Here is a 15,077-nt window from a genome sequence, read left to right as displayed (position 1 = left end):
GAAGAATAAAATCATCCTGACATTATTTTCAGATTAATACAGAAACAACATAAGTGAATTAGCATGCAGGAAACAAGAGGCACTTCTACGATTGGTTTGAGTGAACTGGCCCTGTAAAAGTGAAGCTGAAATGCCACCATGTACACAAAAATCCACAGAACTGATGAATAGAAGGAAAAAAAACAGCGCCCGAGGGAGCAGAGTCAAAGCGTTATAGGCAAGCCAACACTGAATTACAGAACATTTCTTGAACATCAAATGTTGCATCTCGAATCTAGGTTAGGGTTGTCCCCACCCCCTCCCCGAGGAATCCCACTTATGTACACCCCCACATACCTGTCAGTGTAAACGAAGCTCTCTAGATTACTGGGCTATGAAATTAATTTACCTACTTCACACCTTCAGGATCTATCACATCTGATTAGAATACATTAGGATGCTGAATGCTACACAGGCGGAAAGAACTACCAGAGTCTCAAGAACAAATAGTGCAGCGGTATTAAGGGTGTCCTTGGATTTAAACTTGTAATAACTAAATCAACTTCATCCGGCCTTGCACGAGTAATTGTGGAATGAGGACGAAAAGATTACAGTGTTTATGGAAGACGAGGTCTTCAGGAGTTGTTCAACTGAATAGGTGATGCGCTATCAACACAGGTCATGCGCAAGCGAGCACTGACCAGACCAGCTCTCACAATAAAACGAGATTTGAATGCCGCCATATAAAACACAATTTTTATATCGGTACGGGCTGCAGCATGCAATCTTCTGAGGCTGCAGCTTCCATTTAAAACAAGCAATAAAATAGAACTTAAAATCCAAAATGCTAAAGTACATTTTTACAGCCTTACAACACACTTTTCCATGCTTGTCTGTAAAACATTTCTTTTGGAAGTTTAGGTAGTTTTTGAATTATTTCATACATGTTGTACTCAGTTATTTGATGACCAAATCAAAAGTGGGAATGTCATTGTAATTTATTTGAACAATCCAAGTCATATATAGTAGGGTCAAAAATAATGGGTCCTAAATTGGTGTTTTGGAATACGAATCCAAAAGATATCCTGCATCACAGATTTTGGTTTAATGACGAAAAAGGAGAATTACCGTATTCATTTGGGTGTAACGCGGTTATTTTTTACCTAAAAAAAAAAAACTCAAAATTTGGGTGTGTGATATACATGAAGTTTAACGCTAGTATATTACCATATTTGTACAATGATTGAACAGGAGAAAAATATCACTGACCACAATCGCAAAACAGTGGATGAACAGGAATCGGCGTTGAGAGTGCTGTCTGTTAACGACAAGATCTCGAGTAATAAATATGAAATATGAGAAGGCATTAGATTTTATCTCATTATTACACAATGTTTAGTCATGGTACCAAAGACAAATGTTAGAGAATGGAGAAAACAGAGTGTCAACCTGAAAGATATAAACGCAAAAAATAAAACACGCGAGGGAAACGACTTTTTGGTGTATCTGATAATACATTGGGTTGACATTGTCAATTTTATGTTGGTAATGTGTTTATAGTTTACGTTGTTAATAAATTATTTTAATCATGGCAGCACCTATTGAAAAATGTTTTTTTACAATGCTTAGTTTGAGCTCAGAAAAAGTGAAACCAAATTTGACACCAATTTTTAATCAGAAAGTAGGGGTGTGTGGTACACATTGCGTGTCATGCGCGAATACATAACAACAAATCTGAAATAATAAACTTAATTTTCAATGTGTCGAACCCATATTTCCAACATTTTTCCAGGTTTCACACTTTGAAATCACAATTCAACGCAACACCTGCCTTTTCTCATCAGACATCACGCCAACCCTCTTTGGAAGCTTCCAAGAAACAATAAAACTTTGCATAATGAGAACTGTCACCTTTGCTCGCCGGCTGTGAAGGTGTCATGTATTTGTTGAATAAAAGGCAGCTCTTCTTTCCAGGTGGTTTCGAGTGAAAAAGACAAATTTAGCAAAATGCCTCGGGCAAGTAAAATCAGATTGAATTTGGAAAAAAAATACAAGATAAATAAACAGCGACTGGAGTGAAAATTTTGGCAGGTGAGATTGGTGTTTCCAAGCCAGATGAGGGTTGGAGGGGCCACATCCCATCACAAGAACCTTCAGACAAAAGTACATTGATACCTTAACGATGTCATGCAATTAAAAGATAAAAATTGTGTTTTAAAAAGATATCTGTGACGCTGCTACATGTCAACACATAGGTAATTAGATGAACAAAAAAGAAGCAGTGCCTAAAGATCGCTGTGGCATACAAAAAGGACATGGACATGCACATTCATCAATTAGCAAGCAATAAAATGAAGCAGAAAATGCTAACAGGACAAATCTTCATATCTCTACAATCTGACAAATCAAGCTTAACTTAAAAGTACGTATTGTCTATCTACAGTTGATAAGAAGAATTGATTGAAAACCAATGTTCCCTCTAATTTTCCACGGGTCTGAGTGTTCACACAAAGTCGCTGAGCAACGCTTGAAACAACAGTGAGCAACAGCAACCCCAAGTGTGGCAACTAAGTCATTATCAAACATGTCCAAAACTTGACATCACGTTACATTTTGCTGAGTTTCCGGCAATGCAAAATTATTTTTCTCTTTTGAATGAATTGACTCATGTACTATTGCAAAGGTTGTACGGCCTGCAAACGTCGTTTGTTCTTACAATTCTTTTACAAGATATCCATTTCTTTTTATTTCCTGACATATTTTGTCGCATAATATTAACATTGTTGGGGCTTATTTAGTCGGTTGCAAGATAGAGAACTGTACTCAATCACATTTTTTAGTGGAAAGACAATGTTGGCAACAAGATTCACTTGATATAATTGGAAATTATTTGAATGCAACACAAACTTTTTCTTCTTTTTTCTGTGTTTTTTTCTACTTTTTTTAAAATTCCTTTAAAAAAATCTCATTGTGTTTATTTTTTCCAAGCTGTTACTTTTTTCTTTTTGTTCTCCATTTACTTTTTTCCTACATTTCTTTTTCTTTTTTTTCTGGCTTTTTTCTAAATTTTTCTCTTCCTTTTGTTTCTTTTTTTCTCAGCTTTTCACTACTTTTTCATTTTGGTATTTTTTTCTTTGATGTTCTATTCCCCCATTCCTTTAAGCCATTTTGTGCATAATTTTACATAATATTTGGTCATTTTGGGATTAAAGAAGCAAAAACAACCTGAAGAGCCGTTTAGGACCTGAAAGAGCCGGTTTCAGTTTAGTGAGCCGAGCCAAAGAAGCCGGTTCTCGACAAACCCTAACATTACTCAACTTCGTTCTACTTCGACTCAACTTCAAAATACCGTATTTAGGACACAACGTCAGGGGAACCCGTGTATTTTTACCTTCATGCACTCTAACTTTGACTTAAGTCGCTTCTTAATTAGTAATTTTGAGCCCTCATTTTTGTGCGCTGGCTAGATTTTGTGCTGAGAATGTGCGAGCAGTGCGCAATTGTGCGAGCAGTGCGCAATTGTGCACGCGCGCAGCTTAGAGGGAACACTGTTGAAAACATTCCTCTGCAAATACAATTTGTTTCACATGACATCATTGGTATAAATTAACTGAGAATTCTCTAACTAGATGTCAAACATTAAATGGATGAATCGACATTTAATCAATTAACCATTTTTTAAAAATATATATAGACTTCTCAAAAAAGCTCAAAATTAGATCATTAGCTATCCTATCGTTAATCATAATATTTTTTGCAGGCACAAACTAATGAAGTCCAAAATTTGCATATTTGATTTATATTTTTACTAAGACAATCTATATATTTTTTTAAAATACGAGTATTTATTTATTCATATTTATAAATGACCACACATTTACATGTTTGCAAATGTTTTCAAAAATAATGGGCCTGACTAGTACTTAAGCAAACCTGTTATGCTTTCCGTACAGTTCCGTTTTTTTTTTGGCAAACATGTCTTTTTTTTTTATATTTTAATAACTGAAAAATAAAAGTTATTATATTTTATTCTATAGGGCAGTACGGCGAGGCAGTGGTTAGCGCGTGTGCGACACAGTTCTGAGGTCATGAGATAGAACCTTCCTGTGTGGAGTTTGCATGTTTTCCCCGTGCTGGTGTGGATTTCCCCCGGGCACTCCGGTTTCCTCCCACATTCCAAAAAGATCCATGTCGGGTTAATTGGCAGGTCCAAATTGTCCCTAGATGTGCATGAGCGAGGGAGTTGTCTGGTCCTGTGAGCACTGCAACTGACTGGCAACCAGTTCAGGGTGTCCCCTGCCCACTGCCCAAAGAGAGCTGGGATGGGCTCCAGCACCCCCGCGACCCTACTGAGGATAAGCGGTGTAGCTAATGGATGGATGGACGGATCTGCGTCAATGTTGTCCGGGCCTGGAGCCTTCCTGCGTCCCTAGGTCCGCCACAAACCACATCGTGAAGTATGCTGACGACACAACAGTGGTGGGCCTCATCAGGGATGACAACGACCTAGCCTACAGAGAGGAGGTGGAGCAGTTGGTGGGCTGGTGCAGGGACAACAGCCTGGTCCTGAATGTTGACAAAACTAAAGAGATCATTGTCGACTTTAGGAAAAACCAGCCCAACCATGCCCCACTTTGCATCAACAACAAGGCTGTGGAAGTTGTCAGCAGTATCAAGTTCCTAGGGGTGCACATTACAAACAAACTCACCTGGTCCGTGAACACTGCATCACTGGTTAAGAGGGCACAGCAGCGCCTGTACTTCCTGCGGAGGATGAGGAGAGCCCACCTGCCCCCACCCTCCCTCATCACATTCTACAGGGGCACCATAGAGAGTATCCTGACCAGCTGTATCTCTGTGTGGTGTGGAGGCTGCAGCGCTACCGACTGGGGTAGTGTGAGGAGGGTAACGAGGACAGCAGAGAAAATAATCGGGACTACACTTCCCTCCATTCAGGACATTGGCCAGAAGCGCTGCCTATCCCATGCTAAGAACATTACCGGGGACCCCTCTCACCCCCATCATGGACTGTTCACTCTGCTAGCCTCTGGGAAGAGGTTCTGCAGTGTGCGGTGCAGGACCACCAGGCTCCGCAATAGTCTAGTCCCCCTGGCCATTAGACTGTTAAATGGTCAATCTAACATATAGTTAACTTAAATCTAAACGGCTGCTAATCTGACTTTTTGCACTACTGGCAGTTTTTTATAGCTTGCCACTCATTGCACATTGCTCTCTGCACTATGGTAAATTACAGCGTTATTGTTACAGTGTTAATGTTACAGTGTACCTGACTTGTTAACCTGACTGCCCATTTTGCACATCTGGTTAGCTACTCTTCTTGCACTATCGGCACTATGGTAAAATACTATACGTAGCCAAAATACAATACAACTTTATTTATTTCTGTACATTCAAGGAAACTGTGGGGGTCAGATGCATCGACATTTCGTTCTGTATACACGTGTACTAGAATGACAATAAAGTAGATCTGAATCTGAATCTGAATCTTGTCGTATAAGCGGTCAATGGATTAATCAAAAGGTAAAATTATTGTTGCAAATAGATTTAGTTAAAAAATAATAGAGAAATATATAAACCCTTCTGTGTTCAGATGATTCAAACGCTCAACTCAACGATCTCATCCTAAGAATCCATGAATTCACAAAAATATTCTTCACACATATAAATATAAATATCCAAATTTGTATTTATTAATATGTTTACTTGGTAATTAGAACCCCAAGTTTTAGGGTTTTTGAGGGGACCCAGCTGATGGTCTGAGGTGGCATCGAACCATATGATGCTGAGGGGGTAAACCAGTGTATGCTGTCGGGCCTCTCTGCTGATGAAGGGTTACATTGCACAGCAACTCACGGCTGTGCTTTGGGCTTAATGTTCGGTGTCAGGTCAGAAAAAGCAAAGTAGAATGAATGTTTTGTGAATGTGTTTTTGACTCTAGCCACTACCCACTAGGGCACATGTGTCAAATTCCCGGCCCGCGGGCCACGTCCGGCCCGCCATGTAATCATATCCGGCCCGTAAGAACATTTTACATTATTGTTATTAATGGCCCGTCAATATGAACAACGCCGTCTCATCCCTGGACATCATACATCTGTTGGTTTTGTTTGACTTTTTGCACTACTGGCAGTTCTTTATAGCTAGCCACTCCTTGCACATCTGTTTCTCTGCACTATTGTACTTACAGCGTTATTGTTACAGTGTTATTACTGTTACTGTTTACCTGACTTGTTTACCTGACTGCCCTTTTTGCACATCTGGTTAGCTGCTCCTCTTGCACTATTTGCGCTACTGTAAAATACTATACATAGCCATAATTATTAGTATATTATTAGAACTCAATACTCCAACTCAATACATTTTATTTATATCTGTACATTCAAGGAAACTGTGCGGGTCAGATGTATCGACATTTCGTTCTGTATACACGTGTACTAGAATGACAATAAAGTAGATCTGAATCTGAATCTGAATATTCTGACAGTTTAGTCACTGTACCTATTCCTTCATTTATGACATATACTATACTACATACCAGGGGTCGGGAACCTATGGCTCGCGAGCCAGATATGGCTCAGAGACAAATTTAATTGCATGCAAATTTTCTCCATCTCGTTCAAAACTTGAGCCATTGATCCTGTTAAGATACACGCAAAGCCAAACCAAAGCTGAATTACAAAGCAGTACTTTTCAGAATATATAGGGCACGTTTTCACTACAATTTACAGTCAAGGTGTCACACAAAAAAAACTCATTTTGGCTGTACAACGCTAAAGAATCCTTTATATAAAAGCTCACTATATAATCTGTGTTCAGTGTTCAGATACTTTTTGATGAATCCACGGAACAAATTGTAAATACGCCAAAACACCGGAAAAGAACTTGATTGGGTGAGTGGGAGGGATGAGTGGAGCTATGCAAAAAGTGCAAGCACTCCCTCCCATCTCTCGCCCTACTCCGTCTGTGCCAAAGGTAAGCACATCAGACTCCCTTTTCTCAGAATGTTGTGACGTTTTTACGAAATAATTTTTGTAGCATTTTCATATTTCTACTTTTGACAGGAGATACATTAAGGAGAGCAAAATCTTTTGGGATATTTACTTTTTTTTAATACATACATTGACATAGGAGCAAAGGAATTTGAATGTTATTTTAATGTTAAGTTGTTTAAGTTGAGTTCTAAGTTGTATAATTTAACAAGATATTTTTATTTGCAGCAATATAATAAATACTGCACAAGTGATTTAAGGTTTAAAATTAATATTCTTGTCTGTTTTTATTCATATTTATGTTCCAAAAACATTCAATTTAAGTGTGTTCAATAAATGTTTATGCTGGTTGGCCCGCGACCTTAAGTGTGTTTTGAATTTTGACCTCTTGTGCAATTGAGTTTGACATCCCTGCACTAGGGAGACAAAGTACATATCTAGATCAATCGTCTACAACCACTAGCTGGTAAATATCGCATATCTATTGTGATACTGTATTTATTTCATTATATACATCTTTGATTACATGTTTATCCAAGAGTTACACATCTAATTTTGTTGTAAATAATGTACACTATTTCAATTAATAACAATAAAGACAATGCTAGTCCCGTTAGAAGGCAGCACGGCGGCGCAGTGGTTAGCGTGTGTGCAGCACAGTTCTAAGGTCTTGGGAACATCCTGTGTGGGTTCAAATCCAGCTACCGGACTTACTGTGCGGAATTTGTATGTTCACCCCGTGCTAGCGTGGGTTTCCTTTCGGGCACTCCGGTTTCCTCCCACATTCCAAAGACATGCATTTCAGGTGGATTGACCGGTCCAAATTGTCCCTAAGTGTGAATGAGCGAGTGAGTTGTCTGTCCCTGTGTGCCCTGCGATTGGCTGGCAACCAGTTCAGGGTGTCCCCTGCCCACTGCCCGATGATTGCTGGGATGGCTCCAGCACCCCCGGGACCATACTGAGGATAAGCGGTGCAGATAATGAGATGAGTCCTGTTTGAGCTTTGATTATTGTACAGATTGGCTGCAAGCTGGCCATCAAAAAAATGCCACAACAACATTTTAAAAAGTACAAGTATCTATTGAAAGTCACCAGAATAATGGTTTGCCCAACTTTGTTTTAAATTGCCTCATTGCTTAAAACATGCATAAGCAACCATTTTAAAGGACAGCCATCAATCGCCGAGCTAATAAATGACCTCCACGTAAAGTTTGACTCAAATTCAGATCACACGGCGGGAATCGTGCTTGCGCACCTGTCTGCTTGAATGAATGAAAGGTGAAAGGCGCTCGACAAATGAGGGCAAGTTAGTCGATGAGACGATTAACATTTAGCAACATGCTCTCTTTGCACAAAGAAGGTTCAATATTGACTGGTGGCAAGGGCAACACACAACCTTTCATAAAGAGCATAGACTTACTTTTGCGGCTGAACAGTGGCTCAAAGCACTTGGTGATCATTGGCATCGATTATGACATCATCTACAACTGTGGCATCCACTGTAATTGGGCAGTAGCATTTTCCCTATGGTGCAAAAAATAAAACACAATGTCAAAGAGAAATGCAACAATACTCTGGAAGTTTTTACAGCAAGTGAGAGAGTTTGTCCCTGCACTATAAGTCCCACAATGCTTTGCAACAAAAAAAAAAGAAAAAACACGGATTCAGGAACTGATTCAGAAATTTAGGTACAGACGTTGCCGTACTTACTAACGAAATACATTCCGAACGATTGTTCGGAAGTTGAATTTGGTCGGAAGTTGCTTCAGTGCTATATTGTGTATGGAATGTATCGTTAAGGTTTATATAAGTATGTTTAAGGCTTATTTGAGTAACCTGTATTGCTCCGTACTAAAAATATACAATTAATAAAATAATATGCTCTATAAAGATAAATAAAGTTAAGTTTAACTAACTTTTGGAAGATGAGCTTCCTCCTCCGTGGTAAAAAGTGGCCGAAAAAAGCGATCCAACCATTTCCTCAACCGCATCAAACTTTCTTATTACACTTTCATTTCAAATGAAACAGCTCTCCTCTTCTTTACATTTTAGACCAAACATATTGAATGGATGCACGAGATATTAATTGATAAAAACTTCAAAATTCTTAGCGCGCTGGAGATATAGTACATGTAGTACTGTATGTTTAAACACGAACTAAGAAGTAGAAGCCGGATTTCTTCTTCAGTGTGAATACTGGGTGACCTCTCACAGCGCCACCACACGCCAGTAGCGGTGGAAAGAAGCAATATACTATACTGTACTCGGAAAAATGTGCACACCATACAAAATCTAACTTACAGCAATGTACGGATATTTTTCGACATCCCAGGAAAAATGTTTGTATCTACCGTTTTTTGTAACTCGAATCGTCGTAAGTGGGGGAGCGTCTGTACTCAAATGCACATGCATTAAATTGGAAAATAAAAAGGACTAACCCATCAATTGCAGTCGGAATACTTAGAGTTTAACTAAAACCTACGACAGAATCTGATTTTTGATTGCATGTACATGGGTTTACATAATAAAGAATATACTAGGTTTCCAATAGAATTATTGTCTCCATTGTCTCCTCCTTGATCTGCTACCTTATCGTGGTGGAGGAGTTTGTGTGTCCCAATGATCCTAGGAGCTATGTTGTCGGGGGCTTTAAGCCCCTGGTAGGGTCACCCATGGCAAACAGGTCCTAGGTGAGTGGCCAGACAAAACGCAGATCAGAAGACCCCTAATGGTGAGAGAAAACTTTGGTCCTCGATTTCCCTCGCCCGGACGCGGGTTACCGGGGCCCCCTTCTGGAGCCAGGCCTGGAGGTGGGGTCCGCTGGCGAGCGCCTGGTGGCCGGACCCTTACCCACGGGGGCCGGCCGGGCACAGCCCGAAGGGACGACGTGGGACCCTCTTCCCATGGGCTCACCACCTGTAGGAGGGGCCAAAGGGGTCGGGTGCGCAGAGAGCTGGGTAGCAGCCAAGGGAGGGGTCCTTGGCGCGACGATCCCCGGCTACAGAAACTGGCTTTTGGGACATGGAACGTTACCTCTCTGGCAGGGAAGGAGCCCGAGTTGGTGCGTGAGGTTGAGAAATTCCGACTAGATATAGTCGGACTCACCTCTACGCACGGCTTGGGCTCTGGTACCAGTCCTCTCGAGAGGGGTTGGACTCTCTTCCACTCTGGAGTTGCCCGTGGTGAGAGGCGCAGAGCCGGTGTGGGCATATTAATTGCTCCACGGCTCGGCGCCTGTACGTTGGGGTTCACCCCGGTAGACGAGAGGGTAGCCTCCCTCCGCCTTCGGGTGGGGGGACGGGTCCTGACTGTTGTTTGTGCTTATGCACCAAATAGCAGTTCGGAGTACCCAACCTTCTTGGGGTCCTTAGAGGGTGTGCTTGAGAGCGCGCCCCCTGGGGACTCCCTCGTACTGCTGGGAGACTTCAACGCTCACGTGGGCAATGACAGTGAGACCTGGAAGGGCGTGATTGGGAAGAACGGCCCCCCTGACCTGAACCCGAGTGGTGTTTCGTTATTGGACTTCTGTGCTCGTCATGGTCTGTCCATAATGAACACCATTTTCAGACATAAGGGTGTCCATATGTGCACTTGGCACCAGGACACCCTAGGCCGTAGTTCGATGATCGACTTTGTCATCGTTTCGTCGGACCTGCGGCCGCATGTTCTGGACACTCGGGTGAAGAGAGGGGCGGAGCTGTCAACTGATCACCACCTGGTGGTGAGTTGGCTTCGATGGTGGGGGAAGATGCCGGCCCGACCCGGCAGACCCAAGCGTGTTGTGAGGGTCTGTTGGGAACGGCTGGCAGAATCTCCTGTCAGAAGAAGTTTCAATTCACACCTCCGGCAGAACTTCGCCCATGTCCCGAGGGAGGCGGGGGACATTGAGTCCGAGTGGACCATGTTCCGCGCCTCCATTGTCGAGGCGGCTGATCGGAGCTGTGGCCGCAAGGTAGTCGGTGCCTGCCGCGGTGGCAACCCTCAGACCCGTTGGTGGTCACCGGCGGTGAGGGATGCCGTCAAGCTGAAGAAGGAGTCTTATCGGGCCTTCCTGGCCTGTGGGACTCTGGAAGCAGCTGGCAGGTATCGGCTGGCCAAGCGGAATGCGGCTTTGGCGGTTGCCGAGGCAAAAACTCGGGCATGGGAGGAGTTTGGCGAGGCCATGGAAGCCGACTTCCGAACGGCTTCGAGGAAATTCTGGTCCACCATCCGACGTCTTAGGGGGAGGAAGCGGTGTGCCATCGACACTGTGTATAGTGCCGATGGGGCGCTGCTGACCTCGACCCGGGACGTTGTGAATCGGTGGGCGGAGTACTTCGAAGACCTCCTCAATTCCACCGGCACGTCTTCCTCTGGGGAAGCAGAGCCTGAGGACTCTGGGTTGGGCTCTCGTATCACTGGGGTTGAAGTCACCGAGGTTGTCAAAAAACTCCTCGGTGGCAGGGCCCCGGGGGTCGATGAGATCCGCCCAGACTTCATTAAGGCTCTGGATGTTGTGGGCGTGTCATGGTTGACGCGCCTCTGCAACATCGCGTGGACATCGGGGACAGTGCCTCTGGACTGGCAGACTGGGGTGGTGGTTCCCGTCTTTAAGAAGGGGGACCGGAGAGTGTGTTCCAACTACAGGGGAATCACACTTCTCAGCCTCCCTGGTAAGGTCTATTCAGGGGTACTGGAGAGGAGGGTCCGCCAGGAAGTCGAATCTCGGATTCAGGAGGAACAGTGTGGTTTTCGTCCTGGCCGTGGAACACTGGACCAGCTCTATACACTCTTCAGGGTCTTTGAGGGTGCATGGGAATTTGCCTGTCCGGTCTACATGTGTTTTGTGGACTTGGAGAAGGCATTCGACCGTGTTCCTCGGGAGGCCCTGTGGGGGGTGCTTCGGGAGTATGGGGTACCGCACAGTCTTATCCGGGCTGTGCGGTCCCTGTATGCCCGGTGCCAGAGTCTGGTCCGCATTGCCGGCAATAAGTCGGATTCGTTCCCGGTGAGGGTTGGGCTCCGCCAGGGCTGCCCTTTGTCACCGATTCTGTTCATAACTTTTATGGACAGAATTTCTAGGCGCAGCCTTGGCGGGGATGGAGTCCGGTTTGGGGGCCTCAGCATTGCGTCACTGCTTTTTGCAGATGACGTGGTGCTGTTGGCTTCCTCAGCCCGTGATCTTCAGCTCTCGCTGGAGCGATTCGCAACCGAGTGTGAAGCGGCCGGGATGGGGATCAGCACCTCCAAGTCCGAGGCCATGGTTCTCAGTCGGAAAAGGGTGGTATGCTCCCTCCGTGTCGGGGAGGAGGTCTTGCCCCAAGTGGAGGAGTTCAAGTATCTTGGGGTCTTGTTCACGAGTGAGGGTAGGATGGAACGGGAGATCGACAGACGGGTCGGTGCAGCGTCTGCCGTCATTCGGACCCTGTACCGGTCTGTCGTGGTGAAGAGGGAGCTGAGCCGAAAGGCAAAGCTCTCGATCTACCAGTCCATCTACGTTCCTACCCTCACCTATGGTCATGAACTTTGGGTCATGACCGAAAGAACTCGATCCCGGATACAAGCGGCCGAAATGAGTTTCCTCCGCAGGGTGGCTGGGTTCTCCCTTAGAGATAGGGTGAGAAGCTCAGTCATCCGGGAGGGACTCGGAGTAGAGCCACTGCTCCTCCGCGTTGAGAGGAGCCAGTTGAGGTGGCTCGGGCATCTAATAAGGATGCCTCCTGGACGCCTCCCTCGGGAGGTGTTCCGGGCATGTCCCACCGGCAGGAGGCCCCGGGGGCGGCCCAGGACACGTTGGAGAGACTATGTCTCTCGGCTGGCTTGGGAACGCCTCGGGGTCCCGTCGGATGAGCTGGAGGAAGTGGCTGGGGATAGGGACGTCTGGGCTTCCCTTTTAACGCTGCTGCCCCCGCGACCCGACCTCGGATAAGCGGAAGACAATGGATGGATGGATGGATAATAGCCATTTTATATGAATAATGAAAACTTTATTTCGAACATTCTAAAATAAAAACAGGACAAAAACAATGACTCAACAACAAAAATAATGTTAACATGACATGTTCGAAAAGGGGTAGTAAGAAGCTGACGCTTATTTTCCCTACCCCTTCATCATCCCTATTAATTTCATTTTACAGCTAGCTCCTTTTTTGTGTCTAAATATAACAGAATCTCACGGATATACATATTACATAGGTCAGATATCAATAATTATAACAATAGTCACATATTTTACACTAATCATTGTATCTATCAACGTTATAATGCTACCAGTCACTAAATATCATTGTGACACCAATGATAATAACAACAATAGCAATAATAACAGTTATGGTATAATAATAGTAACAATAACAACAAGGTTAACAATAGCAGTACTTCCAATCTCTAGTATCACTCATACCCCATTTTCTTCATCTCTGTATTCTCCTAGTAATGTTTTTTGTATTTATATTTGAACACATGAATAGTTGGACACCGTTTGATCTCATCTTGTAAATTGTTCCAAAGTTTGACTCCACACACAGACACACACATACTTTTCCTGGTTGTTCTCACCTTTGGGATTTTGAATTTACTACGGCCCCTTAAGTTATAAATTCCCTCTTTCCGAGTGAATAATTTTTGGATGTTTTCTGGCACTGTGTTTTTGTTGACATTAAATAGCAGTTGTGAAGTGAAAAATTTTACTAAATCAGCAAATTTTAATAATTTGGACTGCAGGAATAAACTAATAGTATGATCCTACCCTGCGTACGGTTCTAATTGCACGTCTTGGGAGGATATAAATGGGCGGTTAGTGAACTTTTGTAATTATTGCCCCAGACTTCTGCACAATATGTTAAGTATGGCAGAATCGACTTTGGCCTGGACGGATCTATTGACACTAACAAAGATGTTATATAATGAAATTGTGAATATGCTTGATTGCTATTAAGATTTTCGAGAAGGGTTGTTCAAACCTCACATTGTGCTTGCTGTTAAAAAAGTCATATTGAAATATAATATTGTGAATGTGCTTAATTGCTGTTGAGATTGTCATAATTGTTTTTTTTCTGTTATTAGTGTCAATAAATTTGTTCAAACCAAAACCAAAAAAAGAACTAGAGAACAATAAAATAAATACAATGCATTATAGTTTAAAAGGAATTTGGCTTTATTAATTGTTTAAATGCTTTTAGATACAATAGTTTGTATGTATTTGATGAATGCTTTCCATCTTAATTTATTGTCTATTGTATATGAGACAAGACTCACAATAAAGCTAACTTGCAGACTGTCCCTACATCACGTCGTTACTTCCTTTATTTTAAGTAACGGTGGAGTTTAAATTATTTTTTTTTCTTGAACATTAAATATGCTAAATAACATAATTATGATATGCCATTTATATTATTTTCCATTATTTTTATCAAACTTCGCATGTGTTTTAATTAACACGAGTATCTTTATCAATACACTTTTATTGAATTGTATTTAACAAACAAACGAAATAATTATTATAAGAAATTAATAAAATAACTTAGTAAACAAAACGAAAAGATAAACTCACTAAAAGTAGGTGTCTTAGCAAAGCTAACAGCTAATGAGCAGCATATACAAGAAAGAATAAATTATCGTTACCCGGCAGTCGTATTAAATGTTTCGCGACGACTCCTCGGACGTATCCATGTGAGAACTGGGCATTTATTTTACATATTAAACAATATATTCATAATGTTTAACCAAATTGGGGCTTTGAGATAGCATAGCAACCATGTCAACAGTAGCGGTGGTGAGTACGGCAAGCGAGATGGTTACACGTGCATCTGTTGTGCTTTTTTGTTTCCTTTCAAAATAAGAGCTAACCTGTAGCTTTTCAAAACTATAAAACGTATTGTATTTGATGACATTAAAATGGTAATATTTCCTAATCAAAATGCACGTATTAGCTCTGTCATTCGTAAATAAGGTCACAAAAAATGAAACGAATAAAACTGTGTGTAAAACAGTCTACATCCACCATACTGTAAAAAGTACGTCCATCCATCTATCCATTATCTTCACTGCTTATCTTCAGTAGGGTCGCAGGGGTTGTAGAGCCCACCCTAGCTATCTCCGGGCAGTGGG

General features: G+C 42.6%; 1 protein-coding gene across 2 annotated transcripts in view; it reads right to left on the bottom strand.

The window, feature by feature from the left end:
• The window catches only part of enox2 (ecto-NOX disulfide-thiol exchanger 2), a 307,278-nt gene extending 292,513 nt beyond the window's left edge, over positions 1 to 14,765 (bottom strand). For both annotated transcript variants that reach the window (XM_088343564.1, XM_088343563.1), the window contains exons 1-2: positions 14,592 to 14,765; positions 8,410 to 8,513 (exon numbers count right to left, since the gene is read on the bottom strand). Coding sequence is in view for 1 of the 2 variants with exons in the window: in XM_088343563.1 (XP_088199689.1) it covers positions 8,410 to 8,455 (46 nt within the window). In the remaining variant the exon portion in view is untranslated. The remainder of the gene's footprint in view (positions 1 to 8,409; positions 8,514 to 14,591) is intronic.
• Positions 14,766 to 15,077: the final 312 nt, after the last annotated feature.

Source organism: Urocampus carinirostris, chromosome 9 (genome assembly GCF_059441175.1).
Source record: "Urocampus carinirostris isolate Australia breed hairy pipefish chromosome 9, RoL_Ucar_1.0, whole genome shotgun sequence".
In the NCBI taxonomy this organism is placed as follows: domain Eukaryota; kingdom Metazoa; phylum Chordata; class Actinopteri; order Syngnathiformes; family Syngnathidae; genus Urocampus; species Urocampus carinirostris.
Note: the sequence above shows the minus strand (reverse complement) of the source record. Positions and strands in the feature narration are given on the sequence as shown.